At 49.4% G+C, this 26795-nt stretch overlaps 1 protein-coding gene across 4 annotated transcripts in view; it reads right to left on the reverse strand.

Annotated features, from left to right (window-relative positions):
- Window positions 1-4582: 4582 nt before the first annotated feature.
- Window positions 4583-26795, reverse strand: part of Actn1 (actinin alpha 1) — a 99665-nt gene continuing 77452 nt past the window's right edge. For 2 of the 4 annotated variants that reach the window (XM_059279220.1, XM_059279222.1), the window contains exons 9-21: window positions 24033-24125; window positions 22565-22795; window positions 20589-20736; window positions 17834-17984; window positions 16541-16649; window positions 15646-15786; window positions 14026-14208; window positions 13472-13606; window positions 11524-11703; window positions 10329-10475; window positions 9270-9350; window positions 7241-7399; window positions 4583-5337 (exon numbers count right to left, since the gene is read on the reverse strand). In XM_059279220.1, the coding sequence (XP_059135203.1) occupies window positions 5179-5337; window positions 7241-7399; window positions 9270-9350; window positions 10329-10475; window positions 11524-11703; window positions 13472-13606; window positions 14026-14208; window positions 15646-15786; window positions 16541-16649; window positions 17834-17984; window positions 20589-20736; window positions 22565-22795; window positions 24033-24125 (1917 nt within the window). In that variant the 3' untranslated portion in view covers window positions 4583-5178. Of the gene's footprint in view, window positions 5338-7240; window positions 7400-8767; window positions 8834-9269; window positions 9351-10328; window positions 10476-11523; window positions 11704-13471; window positions 13607-14025; window positions 14209-15645; window positions 15787-16540; window positions 16650-17833; window positions 17985-20588; window positions 20737-22564; window positions 22796-24032; window positions 24126-26795 lie in introns of all 4 variants that reach the window. The other 2 variants (XM_059279223.1, XM_059279221.1) reach the window with 2 other exon arrangements.

A 26795-nucleotide genomic window follows, 5' to 3' on the forward strand; every position in this document is an offset into this window, starting at 1 on the left:
CTGGAGAGATGGCTCAGCAGTTAAGGACATTTGCTGCTCTTGCAGAAGAGCTGGGGCACTTCTCGGCACCCACATGGTACCTAAGTACCTGCAACTCCAGGACCAGGGAGTTACAACACCCTCTTCTGACTTCACACACACACACACACACACACACACACACACACGTAAAACACTCACACATAAAAGGAAATAAATTTCTTAAAAAAGAATGTTCTATGTCGGTGGTTCTCAATCCATAGGTCACAACCCCTTTGGGGCTGAATGACCCTTTCACAGGGGTCACATATCAGATATCCTGCATATCAGATACTTATATTACAATTCATAATAGTAGCAAAATTACAGCACTAGGAAGGTTGAGACACACTGTTCTATACCGCCATTGTGGATATCTTATTAATTTGTTGTTGTTGTTTTTAAATACAGGGTCTCAGTATGCAGCTCTGGCTAGCCTGGAACTGGCTGTGTAGACCAGACTGCCTCTGCCTCCTAAGTGCTGGAATTATAGATCTTTCTTAAAATTGGTATTAGTTTTTTTTATTCATTATTTTTTTAAATTTCATTTTTTATTTGAGGGAAATCTCCTGTAGAGGTCAGGAGCAACTACCCCAAGCTGTTAGCAAATTCAAGGCCAGTCTGGGTCACAGAAGACAAAAATATAGTCAGCTAAACTGCAACACAATACTTTCATATTTAGTTTTATTCATGTATTCACCCACAAGATGGGACGGGCCAAGATATGCCAGAGAAAGCAGGACCTCAGTTGCCATGGGCTTTCCAGATCCTGTGACTGGTCCCCCCTGGAGTCTACTACCTTTTAGCTCCTGCATTCTCTGACATCCTGAAGCCTCCCATGTATCTTTGAGCTGGCTAGCTATAGTGTCCATGTTATGGACAAAGGGTCCCCTTGTGTTGACAGTTGTGTTCATATGAGACTTTTTAGACAGTAGCCTTCTCACCTGTGGGTGCAACAAAAGGCGAACTGGCCACACCCCCAATGCCTTTCGCCCTCCAAAGTGCTGCCACTCTCCATCCTGGTGCTATGGTTTAGACCAGAAATGTCCCCTAAAGGCCGTGTATTACTGACAGCCCTGTTATAGCCCGGGGCACTGTGAGGAATTATGGGACTCTTAGGACTCAGGGCTTTGTAGAAGGAAGTCTCTGTTGCCTGGCTGCAGCAAGCAGACATCCTTCAGCATGTGCTCCCCATGGTGATGTGCTGCTTAGGCCCAGAGGCAGCAGGACTGAGTGAGTACAGAATGAAACCCAATGAGGGTCAAATCTCTCTCTTCTTCTAAAGCGATTACTCTGTGTGTATGTCACCCCAATGACAGAAACCTGGCTAACACACTTGGTACTTACTAGCTAAGTGACTGCATTCTTCGGGCGCCGAGCTGGTGTGCACAGGAAAGCTTAGAGACGGTCTTGTGACCGACACAGCACTGAGTCAGACTGGGTGCTCAGAACGGTCATAAGGGTTTGCTAAGGTGTGGGGAGTCAGAGAGGTGCCATTTTCACAGACTGGCCTCATGGGGGCTGTCAACGGTCTCCAGAGAGGTGGGGTCTAAGATGGATAAAGATGTAAAGTTAAAATGTGCCATCCACAGAGGCAGGAAAGAGATGCTAAAGAGAACTAGCTGTCAGCCGGGTGATGGTAGGGAATTCCGTCCACCTGGCATTTAGAGTAAGCTGGCATAGTGACCCCAAATGGGCAAGGGTAAAATACAAAAGATGCCCATGGGCAAATGATACAGGTCAGATGAAAGGCCAGGGCTGGACTACCTGGTGCCAGAGCAGACAGCATCTATTAAGAGACAGAGTTCACCTTGAATGACCTTGAGTGCAATGCCCCGAATCATGCGCCAGCTTACAAAGCCCAAAGTCATGTGACATATAACAAACTCAAAATCAGAAACAAGTGTCCAGGACTTTGAATCTAAAAAAAGGGGGTGGGGGAGTGGGTGGGTAAGCAGGTGCAGCAGTTGAAGCTTCGGTGGTGTTTCATTTGTCCCAACCACGACAAACTGGGTTCAAGTTCACGAACAAGTCAAAGGGGCTGCCATGCATGCATCATGTGGTTTTTAGTCTGAAATATGGAACCAAGTGAGACATGTGACTTTAATTTTGGAAGTGTAAGGGATTCAGTTAGTAAAACAACACTAGACTGCTCGCGGGACTTGATTCATTACATTTATAACAATTTCAGTTGTTTTGTGTGGAGCCAGGATGTCACTGCTTAATGTCAATACACCAGAGTCTGAAGTTTAGGATCTCGGGGAGGGAGAACCATTGAGACATTTAAGTATGGTTTAAAATGTTCAAAGAAGGCCGGGTGGTGGTGGCGCACGCCTTTAATCCCAGCACTCGGGAGGCAGAGCCAGGCGGATCTCTATGAGTTCGAGGCCAGCCTGGGCTACCAAGTGAGTCCCAGGAAAGGCGCAAAGCTACACAGAGAAACCCTGTCTCGAAAAACCAAAAAAAAAAAAAAAAAAAAAAAAAACGTTCAAAGAAGTTTAATGAAGTTCGCCAATGGGGTTGTTACGGGAGAGGGACAAAATCTGCTAAAACGAACAAATGGTTTAAATAGCACAAGATGTCTATAAGGGGCCCTAAAAGCCTGTTTTAAGGGCTGGAGAAATTAACTCAGTGGTGGAGTGCTAACCTGACCCACATAAGGACCTGGGACACATGCTCAGCATTGAAAGAAAACCTAGGTTTAAAATTTGTATCCTCAACAGACTCAAAATTAATTTATGGTGTAATCTGGAGGGCACACTTTTGTTCAAACGACTTACGTGACTATTAACACTAAGCACTTATGAGGGGCTTGCCACCAAGCTTGGTAATCTGAGTTTGATCCCTGGAACCCACATGATGGAAGGAAAGAAGTCAACTCTGTCATCCTGTGACCTTCTCATACTCACTGTGGTACATGCATGACAAATGCTAAAAAAAAAAAAAAAAAGTCTGCTAAGGACACAGATTAAGCACACCTTTGGAAACTGGAGCATCAAAATTTGTGTTTCCTGGGTGTGAAAAACTTTCAGTTGGAATGATTTCTTCCTCTGAACACCTCAATTTATCTTTAGCTAATTTGCATATAAATAGCTAAGAACCAGCAAGTCTGCCCTCTCAAGATTTCGAAACCAGGACCAGCTACTTCTATGGCTTTCTCTACATAGATACACTCATTGAGTATACATTCAATGGCAAACCCAGGCTGAGTGTGCAAGAATGCCTCTGAATCAATCCCTACAATAGACTTCTCTAGCTCAGCCCAGGAAGTTTTGATTTGGCTTTAGTCCAGGGGGACACACCATGTTAAGGATCATCTGGTTTAAAACAAAACAAAATTTACATTTATTTACTTAGCACATGCAAGTACATGTAACCACATCCATGTGTCAGAGGACAACTTTTGAGAGTTGATTTTCTCCATCATGTGGGTCCAGGGATCCAACTCAGGCTCGGCAGCAGGGGCCTTTACCCACTGGGCCACTCACTGTGCCCACTGGCTTGCTTTTAAGTGACTCTTCCAACTCAACGGACTCCTTAAAGCGAAAATTAGATCGACCACAGCCAACATGCGTACATAATAGTTTTCTCCGCTCTCTATCTACCACATTTATAACAGCACCACTTAATAGATTAGGGAATGGCAGATCGCCGGTTCACTATTTTTAGGAGGCACAACTGACTCCAGGCCCAACTCCCAAATACATCTACATAGCTTTACTTACTAAATTATCTTAAACATGATCATTTTCACCACTCTGTACTTTGAGTAGAAGCCTCCAAGACATGGGTAAGGAGAAAGAGGTTAGGACTTCTGGCAACTATATAGATTCCCCCATTAAACTTAGATGATAAGTTGGAGCTTATCATCATATCGTCTTAGATACGTGTGTGTGTGTGTGTGTGTGTGTGTGTGTGTGTGTGTGTGTAAATGAGCTTCCCTGTGAGGCTCAACAGCTGTTATCTGTGGTACATTTTGGGGTTCTAGGGACTAGGAAATGCTCATCACATACCTTGCCACCAAGCTACAGCCCCAGCCCTCTATGTGACATTTAGAGTATGAAAAGGGGAATACAACCCTGACACAATTCAAACTGTCCTCTGTAGCAAAAACCATGGCTGGGGGACATGCAGAAGCCACAGATGCTACAGAGAACCAAGAACAGTGGAACTCGCCATCAGGCGGATCCCCTTATGCATTCATGACCTTTCAACTTCCAGTACATTGAGGAAACCATCTTTCCCTTTCCAAAGTAAATAAGATTGACATACCAGATTCACAATCTAGAGGTGGGTGGGTACAGGTATCCCACACCATTCTTGACACACCCCCACCCTCACTTCTGGAAGTCGGTAAAAGGAGCAAAACGAAGAGGTGTCACGGGAGTGTTGTTTTAATACAGTCTGTGCCAAGCAACATCATAATCTCCAAGTCTGCCCTATCTTGAATAGGCAACATTCAAATTTTTTTTTTTAAAGTCTGCATTCATGAAACAGGCCAGCCACACTATTGAGGAGACTTAGAAATGAGAAGCCATGAATTATCTTCTTTGAAAAGCAGCCATTTCAAAAGATTTTCTTTAATATCATAAAATATTCTCATGGACAAGTGAGCTAGCAAACACACATGCACCGCTGTGCCTTTGACAAGAGTACCCACCTACCCCCACTCCCCAGGCGGACATGAGATTAGAGAAATGAATACAGCAGACGGAACAGGTAGAAGGAAAAAAAAAGATCAGTAAAAAGAATGGCATATAACTTTGTGCTTGGTTATTTTCCTATGTCACAACAAAAACATTTCGGTGCAAATAGTTAATTTTTCTTCTTTTCCATTTAAGACTGGTGGAGAAAAAAATACTTTTTTTTTCTATAATAAAATATGTAGTTTTTTGGTTTTTTTTTTTAAACTTTTTTTTTAATGTAACTTTTTTTTTTTTCCTTTTTTGCAGAAAATAATTTTGTAAACTGTCACTTCGCGGGCAGGGAGGCTTGGTGCCGCCCGGGTTGCAGCTAGTCCCCTGGTGGCTGAGCTGAAACCAAACCCGGACAGCCGGACTGGGCGGAGGAGGAGCCGGACTGGGCGGAGGAGGAGGAGGAGGAGCGGGCGGGGCGCACGCGCAGAGGGCCAAGGGGGGAGGGGGAGGGGGCGGGGGCCGGTTAGAGGTCGCTCTCGCCGTACAGCGCGGTGGAGAAGGACATGTAGTCTAGAGCACCGGGCACAGAGTCGGGGCCCGCGTAGGGGGCCATTCTCGCGATGCAGTACTCGGCCTGGTCGGGTGGCAGCTCGCGGCGCAGCTCGTCCACCGTGATGTAATTCTGCGGAGAAAGCATGGTCAGGGTCGCAAAGCTTGGCAGCGGCCGGAAAGCAACGCGGCAGTGCCGCAATTCCTACGTCGCAAACTTGCCAAAAATGTTAGGTACCCGTTTTCTCCCTCCTAGGTCTCCTTGATCCGTACAATACATGCATGCGTACATGTAACACAGATGTCTGTGTGTATGTACATATATATTTAAGTGCATATGATGTATTTACATATTACATATCATATGTATATATAATTTTTTAAAACTTCATGCTTTCCATTTTAGTATCCACTTCAACTTCTTCTTTTTTTTTTTTTTTTAAAGATTTATTTATTTATTATGTATACAGCATGTATTCCTGCAGGCCAGAAGAGGGCACCAGATCTCATTACAGATGGTTGTGAGTCACCATGTGGGTGCTGGGAATTGAACTCAGGACCTCTGGAAGAGCAGCCAGTGCTCTTAACCTCTGAGCCGTCTCTCCAGCCCCCCACTTCAAATTCTTTCCAAACTAATTCCGCCCAGATTCTTCTCATTCATCCTACTGGTTTTAGTAACCATGTGCTGGCTCGGTTTCAAAGGTTCTCCAGCAGAACATCACTTCCTAGGAGCCCTCCACAGCCACTCAGCTGGCTCTTTAAAGACCTCCGCCAGTTCAAAACTTAAGGAGTGGCCGGGCGGTGGTGGCGCACGCCTTTAATCCCAGCACTCGGGAGGCAGAGCCAGGCGGATCTCTGTGAGTTCGAGGCCAGCCTGGGCTACCAAGTGAGTCCCAGGAAAGGCGCAAAGCTACACAGAGAAACCCTGTTTCGAAAAACCAAAAAAACAAACAAACAAACAAACAAACAAAAAAACAAAACAAAACTTAAGGAGTGTCCCACAGAGCAGAATGAATGTCCAGTTTAGGAATCACAGCTACAGACAGCTCTCTTCACCAGTCTGCAAGTGTGGGCCTTGCCACACACCTCAGCCAGCTCCCAGCCTGGGCCTCTGAATTTCCTTTCCTTCCCCACCCGATAAATCAACTTGGACGCTGCTGTTTATAGGAGTTGAAGGGGGGGCTGGAGAGATGGCTTAGTGGTTAGGAGCACTGGCTGTTCTTTCGGAGGACACGAGTTCACTTCCCAGCACCTACATGGCAGCTCACAGCTGTCTGTAACTCCAGTTCCACTGGATCTGACACCTTCATGCACACATCGGAGTTGAAGGGTCTAGGATGGCAGCTCTCAAACCGTGTGATCTCAGCCCATGAGTCGTGAACCCTGTGGGGCTGAATGACCCTTTCACAGAGGTCGCATACTAGGTATCCTGCATATCAAATATTTACATTGTGATATATTAACAGTAGCAAAATTTCAGTTATGAAGTAGCAACAAGAATAATTTTATGGCTAGGGGGTCATCACAACATGGGAAACTGTATTAAAGGGTCACAGCAGCATTAGGAAGGTTGAGAACCACTGCCCTAAGACTTACCAAAGACTTTTCAGCTTCAAGTGCTACAACTGTGAGTCCCTTGGGCCCCAGTGTGAGGAAGAGTGGGGCTACCCTCTGTTCACTCCAAAAGTCAGGAGACCACTTCCCCTTTCTGGACTGTTTTCTTCCTCTACAAAATTAGTCATTTCGACTAGACAGCTTCTGGGTCCTACAAGGTGGCTTGACTCCTCCAGCTACACACTCTGAAGCACCTGCCTCCTCCATTCAACACAGTGGTTTTTGGTGACTTGCAGGGTTCCTTGCGATGGCCCTCCTAAGCCAATACCATGTCCCAACAACTTAGCTGAGCCCAAGGCATTATAGATTGGGCGGAGAGGCCCCATGGGACCCTAGGAGGAATGACCGAGGTGCTGCTCATATCCTAGCCATGTGCCCGACAGACCAGAGTCGAGACAGTGCCTGAGCCACGAGAGACCCACCTTATCTCCAGCCAGGATCTTGAAGGAGGCCATGACCTGATCTGCTGTGTCTGTATCAGCTGTCTCTCGGGACATGAAGTCGATGAAGGCCTGGAACGTCACTACCCCCAAGCGGTTGGGGTCTACAATGCTCATGATGCGGGCAAATTCTGCCTCTCCCTGGAGGAAACAGCCAACCCACACCTGTCAGCTAATGGCCTACTGGAGTGTCTTGGGTAGACCTCGAGCCCTGAGTAGCCTATGGAGGGCACGACAGCCCTCTGAATCGGCTTGGGTTGCCCCAAGGGTGTGACAGTGACTTAATAGTTGGAGACTCAGGACTTCCCACCCACTACAGATCCCCCGAGTTCCCTTTACAGAAAATAATGGTGGTATTGATTATAATGACAATAACATTAGCAAGGATAACACCTATATAGCATGTACTATATGCCAGTTACTATTTGTTCTAAATGTTTTATATGTTATAATTCATTTTATCATCACCACAACTAAATAAAATCATATTATTTCCACTGTATGGAAGTCCGAGGCCAAGACAGGCCTTGCCCAAGGTCACACAACTAATAAGTAGGAAGCTAGGATTAGAACTCAGGCAGTCTGGCTCAAGAATTTGCTGTTTCCTGCCGGGCAGTGGTGGCGCACGCCTTTAATCCCAGCACTCCAGAGGCAGAGGCAGGCAGATCTCTGTGAGTTCGAGGCCAGCCTAGCCTACAAAGCGAGTTCCAGGAAAGGTGCAAAACTACACAGAGAAACCCTGTCTCAAAAAAACAAAAATAAACAAACAAACCAAAAAAAGAATTTGCTGTTTCCCTATCCCTCCATATTTCCTAAGCGCCAGTCGTGTGCACAGTACTCATGATCACTTTATTTAACTCTTACAACTACTATGTGGGGCTTCCATCACTTCAGATGAACACAAACTGTTGATGGCCAAGTGGGACTTACTGAGTACACATCTGGCCAAGCCCTTAACCTTGCTGGACATCACATGGGTTTTGTATTTGGCTCAATAGGCAGGAACCACCTGTCTATCCAGCTAAGTGTCCTGTCCTGCTCAGAAAGCTGGATGAAGTGGGGACACACTAGAGAGAAGCCTGGGCCAGCCACTGAGTGGTGGCTGGCCTGGATGGGGGCTGTTATCAGGGCAGAAATATATACCTCCCTGTCTCACGTAAGACAAAGCAGAACTGTCATTCCTATATGCCTTGGGGTTGGCCACCCACAGCTGGTGTCCACCATGGGAATGAAAAGCCCTTTCTCCACAGTGAGTACCATAAGACGAGCTAGTGCAGAGACCAAGATAAGAAGGCCAAGCCTCTCAGCCATACCCTGGCCCCATGGGTCGTCTGGTTTTCAGGTGCCATCTTCCCCAAGGATGGGGGTAAGGGGCTCCCCTGGAGAGGGCAGTGCTAACCTAAGGGCCTCAGGTCCACCATTACTAAGACTTAGCTTCTCCGGTTAGGTGGCTGCCTCCCGGCCAGGGCAACAGAAAGCCTGGCAGGTAGAGGATGGGGTTTACGTTACCATGTTGTAACCCATGGAGATAAGGCAGGCGCGGAAATCATCTGTGTCCATCATGCCCGTCTTCTTCTGTGGGGCAGTGGCACCAAGACACAGGACGGGACAGACAGGTGGGAGGAGGAAGGACCAGCCAGAGGCCAGGAAGACAGCAGAAAGGAAGGGCGGAGTTTATGGTGAAGATTCGGAAGAGCCGAAGAATGGAGAAGGGACACGTCGAAGGAGGTCAGAGCAAAGAAATGCAGCAGTCCAGTCCACAGATGAGACGTGATGAGGGAGGAGAGGCGGATACCCAGGCAGGTTCCCAGGAAAGTAACCGCGGGCAGAGGACAGAAGTCAGAGGAACCCGACAAGGGACAGGCAGGGATAGCCGAAGAGGACGAGCCCCATGGCCCACAGGAAGGGGGACAGGGAGAGTCAGACAGAGAGAGAAGAGAAAAAAGGAGAAATGCGTTATTTCTCGCCCCAGAGGCCACCCTTGAGCGTGCTCCATGCAGGAGGCAAGTACCTGGGGGTCGTTGCCAATATCATAACCCAAGCTGATGAGGCAGGCTTTGAACTCTTCAGGACCCAGCGTGCCGGAGTGATCCTGGGGCCGTGGTGCGCCAGGCAGCGAGCCATGCGGTGCCAGGGAAGAGGAGGAGGCCGTGAGGGGGTACGGGTGGGGGGTGGGGGTGGGCCATGCCCCAGGGTGGGAGGTGGTGTGTGTGTGGGGAGACACAGGGACAAAGGCATGCGGGTGGAGAGGGTGGAGGGTAAGGGGTGGGGGAGAGGGGAAATAAAAGTGCACACAGTTAGACACACGGACAAGGTTCCAGAGGGGGCCCTGTCCCTGGCACACATAGTCCTGCTTGGGAAAGCAGGGCCGGAGGGGGAACATGATGAGCCACAAGGGTGAAAAGCTCCCAGAAGTGCCCCGGGTTACCTGATGTCTCCCGGAACCCTACCCCGCCCCCCACCTCGCCAGGTACCTGGAGGGCAGTGAAGCAGGCAGGGTGGTGGACCGACAGCACCTGACCTCATGCCTCGCCTCCCTTGTGGCTGTCCCCAGGCTCAGGGCACCAGGAATGTGCAGCCCACTGACAATGTAGCCTGTCCTGAAGCTGGCGTGAGGAGCCGTGACGGTGGACTCTAACGTCCCCAGTAGCAGGTCCCAAAGGCAGCCTCAGCATGGGCAGTCTCTTTTTGCTCCTTTGTCCCAAGGCGGAGGTAAGGACAGTCCCCACAGCCAATAGGCACAGGGCTTTACTTGTGGCTTTGACAGCCTCATTCCCAAAGACTGGTTTCTCACAGGAGAGGAACAAGGATGAAAGATTCTTCCTCACCCACAGTAGCATTGTCTTTAGGAATGCCGTGAAAGCTTACAGGGCAGGGCAGGCTTTCCAAGGCCAGCTCAGAAAGCCTGGCTCTATGGGGTATACTGAGTCAGGGCAGGCTGTTATCAGTTCCTCCCTCTCTCTCCTCCTCACCTACCCAAGGACCAGGCTCATGCCCTGGGCAGTGCCCTCCAGGGCTCTGGGTCGGGGGTTGGGGGCCACTCTAGGGGAGCAAGGAGTAGGGTTCTCACCCGATCGAAGTGATTGAAGGAGGCCCGGAACTCATTCATCTGCTCCTGGCTGATGCCTTTGGCATCCCGGGTCAAGATCTGGTTCTCCACTTCATTGATGGTCCTGGCAATGGTGGTGAGCAGCTGCTCCCAGCCCACACGGATGTGCTAGGAGCAAGTGACGAGCTTGTCAGAAAGGGACACCAGGCCCGGGCTCCAGCATGTCTAAGTATTCCTCCTTCCAACTCAAAAATGGCCCAAAGTAGGGGTTAGAGAGATGGCTCAGTGGTTAAGAACAATTTATTGTTCTTCTAGAGGACCCAGGTTTGATTGCCAGCCCCCATATGGTGGCTCACAACCATCTATAACTCTAGTTCCAGAGAATATATCATCTCTGGCCTCTTTGGGCACCAGGCACACACATGGTGCACAGACACACACTCAGGCAAAATGCCCATATCCATAAGATAAAATAAATATATATTATTTTTAAAGGCCAAAACGGTTAGCTTGATCATCTGTCTGGAGTCACAGTATGACCAGCTGGAGGGACAGAGGGCCTAAAAGGGGCAGGAAGAGCAACGAGAACCAGATTTGCCAATGAACTTTGTCAGTGAAGGAAGGCAGATTTTGCGGCGGGAAAAACTGAAGAACAAAAGACAGAGCGATCCCCTCCTAGCAGGTCCTACCCCACAAAACCCAAGATGGCTGGCACCATATAATGGCCTTCTGGTCAAAGACAAGCCAAATACATCATGGTGGTCTCAGTGATCACACAGTAAGTAACACTCCAGCCAGAGGAAGCACACTCTATGATATCTGAACAATGAGGAAACAGCTTAACAAGGCAAACCTCAGGACACATCCTACCATGAGGGAACGAACAGCTAACATCATTGAGAAAGCTGGTACCTAGGCCAGTCTTGAGCCCACCAGCATCAAAATCACTGGGAAGTGCTTGTTAAAAATTGAGATTCATTAAGTTCCACCCTAGAACAAATGAATTGAATTCTGGAACTAGGGACCAGATATGTACACCTGCAACAAGTTCTCTGGGGCATCCAGAAGGTGCTGTGGATTGAAGGTAAAGAGTCTGGGGTAGGGAGAGTGAGCATTCCTCTTCCTACAACCAGATTCCTTGGGAGATGATACTCCAAGTGGAGGACAGGAAGGGCCCCCAGCTTCCTCTCAGAGAAGCAGGACCCAGCCTATTTACCTCCATGGTGTAGTTGGTGTGCTTATTGTCGAAGATAAGCGCCTCCTGGATGAGCTGATGGTCACACTCCAGCAGGTCAATCTTTGGCTTATAGTTGACAATGCTCTTTTCATACTGCCGCAGGTGGCTGAGCTGGTCCTCCAGGGTGCCGTGCATCTCAATGGAGATCCTCCCAATCTCCTGCGCATCAGGAAGGAGATAACGTCAGACCAGCCCACTCTGCACTTAGGTGGCAGGGACCAGTCCCCCATGGTCACCTCTGCTAGCATCCCAGCCCTAGAGAGGCTAGAACAGGCAACACTGAACATAAAAAGTTATTTAGCATGGACATTCCTTGGTAAGGAAGCTGCATCCTGTAGTTCGATATTAAGCCTTGGCACTGGGTGATATATCGTCCACCTTCGCCTGAGGAAAGGGTTGGAGGGCAGGGTCAACGGCTGACCCGAGTGCTCATTCCTTTGTTTGCTGTTTAAACGCCTTCCAGAGCCTTGCTCACAGCCATCTCCCAACTATGTCACGTTGAGCAGAACCCCTCATATTTCTCAGTTCACCTGGTGTGCCTCTGCTACAGTTCTTTTTGTTCCTGCTCTCTCGCCTCTAGGATGGCTGGCCAAGCCCTGCGGAGCCACCCCAACTCCATGAGCCAGGCCTAGTGTACACTTCCGCCAGCCGCTGACTCATGTATGTAAGTGGTTCTCAGTAAAAGCAGCTTGTGTTCATTCAGTTCGGTCCTGTTAATATTTACCGAGTATTTACAAGTAGAGTCTTGGGAGTGCATGTACCTAAGTGCGCGTGCGTGTGTGTGTGTGTGTGTGTGTGTGTGTGTGTGTGCGCTTGTGTGTGTGTGCACACCCACATAAACTTGACATGGACTCTCCACTCAAGATGCTCAGTGATCACCATCACACACATCCCACAAAATATCCTGTACTTGTTATAAGAGGCTCGGCACTCTTTCTTAAAAAGATCAGGCCCACTGCCTGGGGGAGCGGCAATGGGGACAAGGCAACCCAGAGGGACTGAGCTGACCCAGGCATTCAGTTGCTCTTCTTGTGGAACTTCCGTAGGTAGTTCCTTAGTAGTGTCCTAGTATGGTGATATTTTATTTGTACTAAAATGTTATTTGTATGTTAATAAATAAAGTTGCCCGGGGGTCAGAGCTATTAGCAAGCCATAGGAAAGCAGGGCAGTGGTGGCGTATGCTTGTAATCCCAGCACTTGGTAGGCAGAGCTAGGTAAGTCTCTGTGTTCAGGGATACAGCCAGTATTGGATACACATGCCTTTAATTTCTTTTCTTTTTTTTTTTCTTTTTTTTTTAAAGATTTATTTATTATGTATACAGTGTTCTGTCTGCATGTATCCCTGCAGGCCAGAAGAGGGAGCCAGATCTCATTACAGATGGTTGTGAGCCACCATATGGGTGCTGGGAATTGAACTCAGGACCTCTGGAAGAACAGCCAGTGTTCTTAACCTCTGAGCCATCTCTCCAGCCCCACATGCCTTTAATTTCAATACTATTCATAGAAAACCTGGAGGTCTATACAGACAGGCCGTGATGAGGCGGTCATGTGGTTGGGTTTACAACCAATGAGAAGGCAGAACAGGAACTCTATATAAAGACTTTAGCACAGGAGTAGCTCTGGTTCGGAGAGGTAGGACCACCGCAGGAGGAAGGGTAAGGTTTTAGCTCTTAGCTCTGACCTCTTGGCTTTCTTCTTTGCATTGGTTCTGTGTTTCTTATTTAATAAGAAGGTTGGTTACATCTACTCCTACTTTGCCCCAGTGAGACACAGGGATCAAACCATTGGCATACCCTACCACTGAACAATCATGAGCTCAGACCTCAGTCCTCCATGGTTCTTCCTAGTAACCAGGTGACTTGGCTGGCTGGAATGGTGCCGGGAAGAGGTAAGACACTCCCAGCCGGCTTCCCATGACAAGACTCACCTCCATCTTGGTCTGGATCCAGGGCCCAATGACATTGGCTTGGGCCCCAAACTGCTTGCGTAGCCTCTCATTGTGCTGCTGGCGGGCATGCTCCTCTGTGAGTGCCTGGTCCCTCCGGGGCACCAGCTGCCGTACCTGGGGTGAGAATAACCATGGGACTCGGTAGGCAGGCCAGCCACACATCTCCATACTCCCAGGTGAGGAAATGGGGGCCCCTCCGTGAGGGAAAAGGGCAAGTCAGAATGCAGTAAGAGTGAAGGTGTCAGCTTGGACCAGAAACTCATTCACTAATAAATGAAAACCAGTGAGATACAGATAAAAATCCTGCCCTTAAGAAATGTATAATAGCTGGGCGGTGGTGGCACTCGCCTTTAATCCCAGCACTCGGGAGGCAGTCAGGCAGATCTCTGTGAGTTCAAGGCCAGCCTGGTCTACAGAGCGAGATCCAGGACAGGCACCAAAAACTACATGGAGAAACCCTGTCTCGAAAAACAAAACAAAACAAAACAAAAAAGTGTAATGGCTCGGCCTATGCCCATTACCCTTCAACTCACATGGTCCCATTTGCCATTGATCTCCTGAGGCGTGATGGTTGTATAGGGGTTGGTGCCTGCCATGTTGACGTGATAGGTCTGGACAATCTTGGACACTTCATTGTGGATGCCCAGGATGGCCAGGCGCTCCTTGTCGGCATCCGGGAGGGTGGCCTTGAACTGCTCATGGGCTGTGGTCAGTCCCTGGATAGACAATGGCAGGATTAGTCAGTGCTCTCCTCTGACAAGACAAGCAAAGAGAGCCCAAGAGGTCCCAAATAAAAGGTGGAAGGGCTCTGAAGGCCAAGTCCTACACCTACTGAAGACGTGGAGACACCAAACCAGGTTCTGATGGCAGAGAGCCGGCGAGGCAGGGTGGCCAGAGGAAGGCAAAGCGACAGCTGTGTCCTGAGGGCTGGTACAGTCAGCAGCCACCATTCTGGGGTGTTCAACACCCTACCACCAGATCAGGGATCTGGGTGGGGCCAGCCCCGCTCCCCAGGTATTCTCTTTCAATACTAGCTCCTTCAGCTTCCTGCAAAACCCTTTCTTCTTCCTCTACCTTGGGAGTGCTGTGGTTAAAGACCTGCATCCAACATACTCATTTTATGCAGAGGTGGGAACTGAACTCAGGGCTTCAAGGGTGCTAGACAAGCACCCTACCACCTGAGCTATATCCCTAGGCCCCTGCAAACTCTCTAATCTAAGAGGGGAGCCAATGGGAGCCCCACGATTAATGTTAAAGTCAAGATGTGGGATCTGGTATATAATAAAGTCTACATTTTTGTGTGTGCAAAGAACACATAAATAAATACATGTCTGCTAGGTAGTGGTGGCACACACCTTTAATCCCAGCACTCGGGAGGCAGAGGCAGGCGGATCTCTGAGTTCAGGGCCAGTGTGGTCTACAGAGAAAGTTTCAGGACAGCCAGGGCTGTTATACAGAGAAACCCTGTCTTGAAAAAAAAAAAAAAACAAAAAAAACCACACACAACACCAACCCCCCCACACACATTTGTTTATATATACAAAGATCATACTGATGATAATACTTACCTCTAAAAAAGGGAGCAGGGGGCTAGAAAGGACTATGGGAGGGAACCTTGTCACAGCACCCCTTTATCTTTAGAATGTTATTCTATGTACATATATTATCTTGTTACTATAATTCAAGTGTTAGGCTGGGCATGGCGGCACACACCTTTAATCCCAGCACATAGGAGGCAGAGGCAGGCGGATCTCTGGGAGTCTGAGGACAGCCTGGTCTACAGAGTGAGTTCCAGACAGAAGTACATAGTGAGACCCTATCTTTAAAAGGGGGTAGGAGGCTAGGGAGATGACTTCGAAGTTAAAAGCCCTTGCTGCTCTTGCAGAGGACTGGGGTTCCGTTCCCAGTATACATAGGACTGCCAACAACCATCTGTCACTCCAGTTCCAGGGGCATCTGGGCACTGTATCTAAGTGGTGCACATACATACATGCAGAAAAAAACACCCATATAAACAACATAAACAATCTTTAAACACACACACACACACACACACACACAACCTTATATGCTAACACTTTCAATCTATGGAACCCTTGGGATATTGGTCTTCAGTTTATCCTAAAGAGGACCAGCCTCTCTGGGATGCCCACCTGGATCTCCTCAATGGTATGTACAATGAAGGTGTCTTGAAGGTCCTCCATGGCTCCCTCCATCCAGTTGTTGAAGGGTGCAGCCCGCTTAGCATACTCCAAGTAGAGCTGGTCAATGGTCTCCAGCAGCTTCTCTGTTCTCTGGGAGTATCAAGGGGGGTGGAATGTTTAGCAGAGTCACCCTCAAAGGCCAGTCCCCCCCCCTCGCATCTTGGTCTAGAATCATTGGACCAGATGAGGCAGGAAGAACCAGTTCCTGAGTGGCTCTGGGTCTTGGTTGTCAACTGACAGATCACCTCACATTGGAATCACTTGCCCTGGTCCCAAGAGGGTCTGGTTTACAGAACAGGAAAACCCTCCAAAGGTCCGGGACTAACAAGGTCACTGGGATAGGAGCAGGATCTCCATCAAGGCCAAGTTCACACATTCTCGGCCAAAGGGAGTCTTCCCATTAGGCCAGAGATGGGGATTATAGTGGGTAGCCATTCCAGCTTGGATCTGGAAGTTCCAACCCCCATTGAGGCTTCGGCAACTGTCACACCTACAAGGCGGGGCCAAGGGAGGAGCCTGGAGATCCGAGATCGGGATGGGTGAGTGCTCGCTCTGTTCCGGGACCCTGGACGGTGGAAGTTGACTGAGCAGAGCTCCAGAGAACACCGCTGGACTGCGATACACCTTCCCCAGACCCCGCGACCTACCTATCCCTTCATTTGTAAGTTACCCACTAAATAAATCTTCCTTTTAACTACGTGGAGTGGCCTTAATAAATTCACCAATAGGGGATGGTCCAGGGAGTCATGAAAATTTAAAAAGCAGAGAACCGAGGAGGAAGAGGAGGAGGAGGAGGAGGAGGAGGAGGAGGAAGAAGAGACACATGGCACCACAGGGTCCTCACCTCTAATGCTTCTCTCCGCTTCTGAGTGAGGGCTCCAAGATTGTCCCATTGGTCACAGATCTTTTGGCATCGAGCGTTGACACTGGGTGAGTCATAATAGTCCAGCTCACTGTAGAGTGGGAAGAGACAGGGGTCAAGCGATGAACGACACAGCTTGAGGGGGGTGGGTAGGGAGCCTGTCATTCTTGTTCCCGGGGATGTGAGGAGCACTAGCGGTTTTGGGGGAGCCGGGGGTGCTCCCTTTGGCACACCTTCCAGCATCCTTCCCATTCCTGCCTCTTTGGCTTTCAGGAAACTGGGAGCAGGAGACCAACAGTCCCTGCCACAAACCAAGTTGGTGGTGACTCTAACGACCAATGACAGGAAGCAGCTGGGGCCCAAGGAAAAAGCTCAGAGTCAAGGACTAAGGCTTGGCAGCTAGGCATGGTGGCTCATGCCTCTAATCTTAGCATTCTCCTGGGAGGCTGAGACGGACGGACGGACGGACGGACGGACTGCCGCAAGTTTGAGGCTAACCTGAGGCACACACTGAGTTCTAGGCCAGTCTGGGCTACAATTTGAATCCCGTCTCAAGAGAAAACAAAACAAAAATAAAATAAAATAAAATCTGGGCTGGCAAGATGGGCCAGTGGGTGAAGGCACTTGTGCAAGCCTGAGGACCTGAGTTCAATTCCTGGAGCTCACAGTAAAAGCAGAGGAAGAACCAACTCCTTTAAGTTGGTCCCCTGATCACCACGTACACGCCATGGCATGCATATGCCTGTGTGCACGCACATTCTCTCTCTCTCTCTCTCTCTCTCTCTCTCTCTCTCTCTCTCTCTCTCATACACAATTTAGAAAACAAAACAAAACAGTACAAAAATGTTGTAACAAACCCCATTACTTTTAAGTTAATTAAAAAATAATAATTTTAGGGGTTGGGGATTTAGCTCAGTGGTAGAGCACTTGCCTAGCAAGTGCAAGGCCCTGGGTTCAGTCCTCAGCTCCGAAAAAAAAAATTATTTTTTAAAAGGTAAATGAAAGGTAAAGTCAAATAAAACAGGGCTTGAGCACCCCTTGCTCCTATCCTGGTAACAGGTGATGACCAAATGTTTGCACGAGAATGGAATGGATCAGGCTCTCTCCCACCAGGAAGAGTCCTTGCCTTGTGTACTGCCTCCTTGACCACATGGGCACAGCTCTTTCCCCCATCAGTCTATCCCCTTCCTTCCCACCGTCACCTAGAACAGCTGAGAAAGCAGACCTCAGCCTCACACTAGGGCACAGAAGGGAAGGAGATGGAAGGGGGCCTACTTGAGCTCCTGGGCGATGGCGGCGATCTGCTCCACGCGGTCCTGGTGGGCAGCCAGGTCACTCTCAAAGGCCTCGTGTTTCTTGAGCAGAGCCTTGATCTCTGACAAGGTAGCTGTCTCGTAATCCTTCTGCCGCAGCATGGCTTCTTTGCCTGGGGTTGGGGTGAGGGAGGCGGGAGACGGGGATGGGACACAGCTGAGCAAGAGCCAGGCAAGTGTGTTTGGTCTGGGTACTTCCCATGGAAGTGCTCACTGTACACCAATCTACAGGGTAAGAGAGTGGACGTGCAGCAAGAATATCCAAGTATGGGAAGAGGCTGGGAAGACCACTGCCCTGCAGGGAGCATTTCCAGGGCATTTAGACTAGTTGTCTAGGAAGGTTATGCAGGAATATGCAGAAATGCATGAGGCCACATACCCACTTTCTAACAGTAGGAAACACAGCCATATATGCTCTATGGAATAACGGGGGAGCCGGGGAGTACCTCAGAGGTACTTTTGAGTCTTAGAATCTCTCTAGTTACTATGGCTACGTCCTGAAAGCCCGACAGGGATCCTCTTCCCAGACAGTATCAGCACAGTCAGTGAACCTGTGGCCTCTGCTGCTCACATCCACTGGTGACTAGAGCCTTCTCAGCCCGTCAGTAATGTCCTCAGCCCAGGGCAAGGGCAGCGCTTGTGTTTTTGGCCTTGCCCTTAAAGGAGGAAGGCAAGGATGAGGAATGACCTCCCTAAAAAGCTTCCAAGTTGCCTGAAGAAGGACCCTCTCAGGACGGGCAAACTTAGCCTCGTGTACACAAACATTCTCTGCCTATGCCATCACAGGACGGCATACCTTCTTGGTCCATAAAGGCTAGGCTGTGAGGCTAAGAGCTATGTCCAGTAGTAAAGCACTTCTTTCTTCTGGTATTGGGTTAGTTCTTTTGTTTTGTTTTCCCTTTAAAATCATAACACAGTAAGTTTAGATTACAAATAAATGAGTTTATCTATTCCTATATAAATGTTTTCTGCTTTAATTTTTTTTTTTTTTTTTTTTTTTTTTTCGAGACAGGGTCTCTCTATGTAGTTTTGGCGCCTTTCCTGGAACTCCCTCTGTAGATCAGGCTGGCCTTGAACTCACAGAGATCCGCCTGCCTCTGCCTCCCAAGTACTGGGATTAAAGGCATGCGCCACCACCACCTGGCTTGCTTTAAAAATATTTAGCAGCACACACTATGAGAATTTCTACTTGGACCTCAGGGTCTTCCTGGGTAAAGTGGTCCTTCAAGATCTGTGGGAGATTCATTTCAGGACCCCCTTAGAATACCTAAATCCCAAGATGCTCAGATCCCTTATACAAGATGACACAGTGTGTGTGTGTGTGTGTGTGTGTGTGTGTGTGTGTGTGTGTGTGTGTATTCTCATATATTCACCTATAAAGTATATAGGTCTCCTATATACTTTAAACCACTCAGGTTGCTTACAGTATAAATGCTATCTATGTAGATAGCTGTTCGTCCATATTATGACAAGGAAACAGTCTGTATGAGCTCAGCATAGACATAATTCCTTTTTGTTCTTAACATTTTGCTTCAAAGTTGGTTGAATCCAGAGACACAGAACCCATGGATATGGATAATTTCTTGGCCAGATTTCTCCAATAGAGCTTCTCATTGCTCTGTGGGGCCCTGGATCCCACCCCATCCCAGCCTGTACTGTGCCAGATTTCCCACAGATAGCCCTGTGCACACAATGTCTTCCATGTTTAGGGTTAATTCCTTAGTCTTAAGAAATGGAATTCTAGTTGGGTGTGGTGGCATATGCCTTTAATCCCAGCACTAGGGAGGCAGAGGCAGGTGGATCTCTTAGTTCCAGGCCAGCCTGGTCTACACTGTGAGTTCTAGGTCAGCCAAGGCTACACGATGAACTCCTATTTCAAAACAAAACAAAAATAAAATAAAAAAATACCAGTGGGCGGTCAGAGCCATCTCCACCAATCCCCTTCACTCGGTAACTCCACATGTACTTAGATGGAATCCTAAACCCACCCGCTTCGCCGGGTGTTTTCCTACCAAGCCAGGCCACTCCCAGATGGCTACAGAATACGGTCTTCCCTATTCACTTCCAACCCGAGGCCAGAGGAACATGAACCAGGGCTGGGTAAGGAGATCTTAGGCACCGGCGGCCAGTGGCTCTGTCTCAGGCCACTGTGGCCAGCAGAGTGCAAGAAAATGGGCAGGAGCTGGTCCTCACTCTAACCCAAGCCAGTTTCTGGGGGAAAAAGACCATCTCACAGATGGCTGTTAGCCTTGCGGTCAACAAGCAGAGGTCAGCCACCAGCCTAGGAAACGACACAGTGGGACCTCAACATCCACATTTCAGAAATCCGGAAACAGACAAATAGACACCGCTTCTCAGGGACAATGCCAGGACTGACAGCCACACACTGAAGGCCTTGGAGAGAACAAATGGCAATGCAGAACAAGGAAGAAGCAGCCCTTTCCCCAAACTGCCGTCCATAATTCTCCGCAGCACGCCTGTGCCCTCGGCCACTTAGTTCTCACACACCGAGGAGGTGGTACTACGGTTCCTACTTGGCAAACACGGAAACCGAAGCAACCCAGGGGTGAATGAACCTGCCCGATGCCAGAGAACTATTCAGAGACAAACAAGAAGACACCAACGAGGGCAAAAGAAAAGAGCTGTAGCCGGCGGCGGCTGGGTGGGAGTCGGAAAGCAGAAATGGGGCAGGGAGGCGGGAGCTGGCTCTGGCTCACCATCGGTCCAGGCCTCGTGGATGGAGGCCTTCTGCCGGAACTTCTCCGCCAGGTGATCCAACCTCTCCAGCCTCCGGATCTCATTCAGCAGCCACTCTTCGTAGCCCTTCTCGGCCTGCTCCAGGCAACCCCAGGCATTGTTGATGTCCTGCAGATATGGGAGATGCGGGCTCTGAGAACCTGGAGGGGCCGCAGCCTTCCAGGCAGGGATGCTTCGGATCTTTGGCCGCCACACACATCGCAGCCAAACATCCCGTCTTACTCTTCCAGTGCCTATTCGGACTACCCTGCCTCTTGGAGAGGGAGTGGAGCTCGAGTCCACCTCCACCGATGGCGCCCTCCCCTTCATGGACTAGCTTCCAAACAAACCCTAGCTAGTCTCAGAGGTCCAAGGTCAAGCCAGGGGGCCAAACCAATTAAGAATAAAGCAAGCTGACAGTACGGCCTCCAAGATATACGCTTCTAATAGGCCAAGACTCCCAGATGCTGGCCTTTGGGCTCTGGAGGGTAGCTTGGGAGAGGGAATCAGCCACAATCATGAGCAGAAAAGAAATACACACCAGCTTTGTACAAGGCACCCTACAGTTAGCATAGGCACCCAGTTGGAAGAACTAGAGTAGAACCAGTCTGCGGGCCATCCTCCTGGCCATGCGCTGGCCATCTGCCCCACATCAGAGGCACTTCCTTCAGCTCTCAGGAGTATCTGTTAGCTAACAGTAACTCTGACAACCCAAGAGCATCTGATGAAGCCCTGAACTTTAAAGAACTGGTGTTCCAAACTGCCTGCATGACGCCACAGGCCTGCTTTCTCCCTTCAAGATCACCTTGTTCCTGCCTCCCCCAACCTGGCCTGGCCCTCTCTGGTCCTGCCCAATATGTCTGTTTGTTTTTGTTGTGTTATGCTTTGTTTGAAAGCATTCATCTGCCTTGATGAATTTGTCCTGCATTCTCCTGGCCCATAAAGTCCCGGAGACAGGATAAAAGGGAATGAAGGACAAAATGATAAAGGGGGACACAATGGAAGGGCACCCATGACACAGAAAATTGGTTGCAATATTAGGGTTTTGTCTCTATTTTCTAGATAAGGCCTAGCTATACTTGCTGCGATCCTCCTGCCTCAGTCTCCCAAGAGCTGGGATTATAGATTTGATTCACACCCAACTTGTTATAGGTATTTCTGTTTAAAAGAATCTTATTACATAAAACACGCTTTAAGAGTCACTTAAAATTATATTTATATAAAAAGATTAAAACTGGACTTGGCAGCACAGGCCTGTAATCCTAGCTACTTAGAACATCAAGGCAGAATCTCAAGTTCAAGGCCTTCATGGTTGAGTCCTAGGCCAGCCTGGATGAGTTGACATCCAGGATGAGTTATCTCACAGAAAAATAATAAAAAGGGTGCTGGGAATGTGGTCCTACATCAGAGCACTTGCCTAACATGCATGAGGACCTAGATTTAAGGCCTAGAGTCACAAAAAAATAAATAAAAGAATAAAAGGATCTTTTCAAATTAAAACAAAATTGATGGTAGGTAGTAAGATTATAAATAACTTCTACTTTTTAATATTTTATGTATTTGTATATTAGAAATACTCTACAAAAATTAGTTATTTAAGATAACCAAAGTTTTGCTTTGTTTTTGCGGTTGTTATTTTATTTTGAAAGTACTTAAAAGTTTATACAAAATTAAAAATTAACATTATTGCTTGGTTCAGTACGACCAGACATCCTGTTTAAAACATTATTTTTTTAAGGGGCAGGGGAAATTTGGAATGCTCAGGGGTTGAGAAGAGCAAGCCTGACCCAGAACAGTCAGGGGAGAAGGTGGCTATCCCTCTTGCGCCTGAACTCAAGCCTGAGTGACAAAGTGAAAGAAATGTGGAACATGGCAGGTAGGTAGAAGGAAACCCACCTCCAAGGAGCTGGGGGACGGAGGTGGCCAGGCAGGCCCCAGACTTGCCCCTGGCACTCACCGAGACCATCCTGCCCTCGGAGGGCATGAAGGCGGGCCGGTTGCTGAGGCGCAGCTTGGTCTGCAGCGTGTTGAAGTTGATCTCCAGCTGGCACTTCTCCTGCACCTTAGGTGGCTTGTGCAGGCGCCGGTAGTCTCGGAAGTCCTCCAGCTTCTGCTGCATGGCATGCATGGTGTTCTCGGGCACCCGGTTCTCCAGCCAGGGGATGGTGCGGCGGATCCACTCCAACAGCTGAGGCGAAAGGGCAGAGACAAGGCATGGAGTGAGGATGCCGGAGGAAGGTGTGTGCAAAGGCCAGCTTGTCCTCGCAGGAAGAGGGCTGGCAAAAAGTCTCTCCTGATGGCACACTCCCTTCCCAACGACCCACTAGGGCCTCACCATGCCACGTAGGAAGGCTTCCGGGTGCTCCCTCCAAGGTGACCAGGATATGGTCAACTCAGAGTCCACACCCCTCATCTTCTCTGCCCTGATAGGGACAAACCAAAGAACCACAATCTGCTTTGCAAGGAGACCTGAGGCCTCAGTTTCTTAATCTATACCAAGCAGGGATGTAACAGAACAGGGATCTCCGGCCTCAAAAAGAAGAGACTAGAATCCAGGACAGCCTAGATTTCTATCCTGGAGCTATGGTGAGGATTATGAAGATGTAGGACTGCAAAGAAGGATGACAGGAAGCCTACGGAACACCTGCATATTGCCAGGCATGACCCACGGGGGTGACTCACAGAAATAATCATAGAAATACCTCATGGTCAAGTGCTATCAGCACCCCCACATTATGGAGGAGGCACCCAAGGCTCTGCTCTGCCAGGTCATGCAGCTTGCTGCGGTGACTGGCTGAAACGATGAAGCAGGGATTAAAGCCTGGGCTTCTGGCTCTCACTAAACTGGAAGGCAGAGCCACCAAAAGGCCAGGGGAACAGCCCAAAAGGAGCAGCGGGGCAACCGGCTAACTTCTCACCATCCTGTCCCCTGATGGACTGACTACTGAGCCAGCCTGAGCCAGGACTGAGTCCTCCCAGGCGCGTAGCTTTTCGGAACCTGACGTAGCCCCGTACTATCAAGTTTAGACAAAAACTTATAGAGCGGCAGTAGACCAGGCTGCAAAGGCCTCTGAGATCTCAGGGCTCAACTCCCACTCAGTAAGTGAAAGAAAAAGCAAGAGCCAGAGAGGTGGAGGCATTCTCCCAGGCTCACTGTAAGCCAGACACCTCCTCCTCCTCCTCCTCCTCCTCCTCCTCCTCCTCCTCCTCCTCCTCCTCCTCCTCCTCCGTCTTCACTTCTGCTTCCCCAGAGGCCCAGAACCAAGCTGCCCTAGGTTAACTGTGCTTGGCTCATGCACCGCACCAGCCTGGGACTGTGTCCACAGAATGACTGTGCAGGCACCGAACCTAAGAGCTTCCTTCTCTCAGGGTGTAATGCAGGGCCTGGCGAGGAGGCCAGTCTGGAAGAACACAGGGGTACCCACATCACTGGCCAGCTTCTCGTAGTCTTCCATAAGCTGTTCATTCTCTTGATTGACGGCTAAGACTTTGCAGATGCGGTTGGCCGCTGTCTCCGCCTGGCGACGAGATAGAAAAGTCATGACCAGCCTGCCCCAGCAACGGGGGACCCCCCCACACACCTGTGTCAACAAGCCCCTCCCCCTGCAACTCCATGTGGTTGGAAAGGAGCCCCTGAGACCGTGTCACACTCCCCTGTCTCCTGCATCATTCTCTTGGCCAGCCCTGGACAAGGGTTGATTCCCGTCATGCATGCTGGGAAGAAATGAACCAAGTAACTGAGGCGTTCAAAAATCTCAGGCCAGGTGGAGAAAGGAAGAGATTCAAGCCCATCCTGGGATTCCAGGGATCACAAGACTTGGGACCTCGGGCTGGATCTGACAGGATTTTGAAGATGGGAGACTTCAAGTCTGAAAGCGTGAGAAGGTGCTGGTTGACAGCGAGGCCTCTCAGGTTCCCTGAAGAATCTCCGAAGGCTCCTGGTTCAAAGCCCTTTAGGGAAAAGCTAAAGGCATAGCAGTGCATGGAGGAGGAGATGCAGGGCTCAGCCCAGCACAGGTGCTGCTGGCTCAGCTAAGATCACATCATGCACCAAGCACTGGACCAGGAGAGACCAGAGACAGTCCTCAGCAGGGAGAAGAATGGAGAGATGGAATGGTAACCAGCCACAAGGCCTAGCACCCCACGGAGACCCAGCCTCTGGTGACTGCTAAGGGTCCTGTGTACCCAACATCAGCAGGGACCCTGTGTTCCCAAACCCACTTCACTTCAGTGATTTTGTTGTTAGGATCTCACTAGGTAGGCCTGGCTATCCTGAAACTCGCTCCTGTTGACCAGGCTGGCCTCGAACTAACTCACAGAGAGCTGGCCACCTCTGCCTCCCAAGTGCTGGGTGTAAAGATCTTCACTATCACACCTGGTCCACTTGAGTGGTTCTGAATTGAGTTGTGGCCTCGTACATATACCAACCCTAGGCCAAGGAGAAGTATGAACGTGGAGCTCTTTGGGGACCACAGGGCAGAAAGGAGACAGTTAAAGGTAGAGAAGACAGTGCCTATGAGAAGATACAGATGAACCCTGGGACCCTGGAGACAGGTGACCTATAGATGATAAAGGATACCTGATTGGAGAAAGAGGAAGGCAAAACCCAAATCTGGTTGATGAACAAAAAGAGTTTCTATTACCACAAAACGAGACTGAGTGTAAAGAATTCCTTGAGAACTGGAAGAAATGACTATGATACATGTGTTTTTTTTTTTTCCAAGAAGAATTGTTCAAAGAGGAAATGCCAACCAAATCACATGCCTTATGGGGGAGTGTGCTGGGACACAGGGGATGGGACAGAACAAAACTGTCCTGAAGGTCTCTCAAGTGAACAGTCCAGAGACTGTATCCTGGGTCGGTGGGTACCGAACAGCTGGGACTCCCAGAAGAGAATGCGAGAACGGCCACATAGGGACTCTGGGTCCCCAGCTCGGTCACCAGCCCTGCCCTCAAACTCAACCCTGTCCTGGAGATGGCAGGGCCCCTTCTCATACAGACATCTTGCTCGACTGCCATCTTCTTGAGAACCACTGAGTGAGTGTGGCGAATTCCCTGAGGCACTGAAGGAATGAGTCGCTTTCCAGGAGCCTATCCCTAAGGGGCAGGATCCAGAAAGAATGCAGACTCTTGAGCACCAGGTCAGCACGCTTCATGAAAATGGCTGGGGTGATGATCCTGCCTGGTGTTATCAAAACTACTTCGACCAAAGTTAAGGCAGAGGGCCACAGACAACCAGGAGGTGGGCTGCAGACACTGCCACAAACAAGTCATGGGTAGCTCCTCGTTGTAGATAAACAACAGCTGCAGCCTGGCCAGGGGCCTCACAAGTCTCCTGCCTCAGACCCCAGAGTACTGGGATTACAGGCGTGCACCACCATGCTAGCTGGCCGCTATCATGGGCAATGTAAATAAATCCCAACTTAAACTCGCTGTCCTCCAGATGCATCCTGAGTCCTGCGCTCAGCAGCCATAAACTTATTTGCCAAGTCGGTAGGCTGGGTGGGGTATGAGTCCGTACAATTTTAAGAGCTGTGCTCTTAAAGCCTCGCCATAGCCTGTAGATAGTTCCACAGCCAAAAGAGTCCTTTGGATGAAACCTGGGGAAGACTTCCACATGGGACTCCTGAGGATGTTTTCCAAGGCTCTAACGCCTGACCTTTTCAGGCTAGCCTCAGCAGAAGAGAGCTGGAGGACTCTACCAGCATCCCCAAGGGACCGGTTTGGAGAAAACAGACCCACAGAGTACAAGAGTGCTTTCTTTAAAAAGGTCCCACCTGTGAACACTGTGGGTCACCTTGAGGAACCTTTGAGAAGCAGGTTCTTGAAAGACAGAGGCTAAAGTCCTCAGAATACTGTCTCCCCACCTCCCCCCACTTCCTTCCACAGGCTGCAACCCTGAATAAGCCTGCCAGGGGCATAGGGGACACATGCTTTCAAGTGGCCCCCTTATGAAGACGGGCCAGTCACTACCAACCTCAGCCAGAGGGGAGACAAGGCGGCTTGGCTGGCCTTGCAGACCTCACCCACGGAGTGAAGGCAATCAGGCTGCAGATGGTGACAGCAGTCCCGTGACAGCCATCCTAAGCATCTGGCTTCTCCGCTGCCCCTCCCCAGAGCTACAAGAAGCCCAGGGCAGGGTGGGAGCCGAGGGGAAAATTAACAGCAGCACAGTGTGTAAGCAATGC

The sequence above is a fragment of the Peromyscus eremicus genome, chromosome 14, assembly GCF_949786415.1.
Source record: "Peromyscus eremicus chromosome 14, PerEre_H2_v1, whole genome shotgun sequence".
In the NCBI taxonomy this organism is placed as follows: Eukaryota; Metazoa; Chordata; class Mammalia; order Rodentia; family Cricetidae; genus Peromyscus; species Peromyscus eremicus.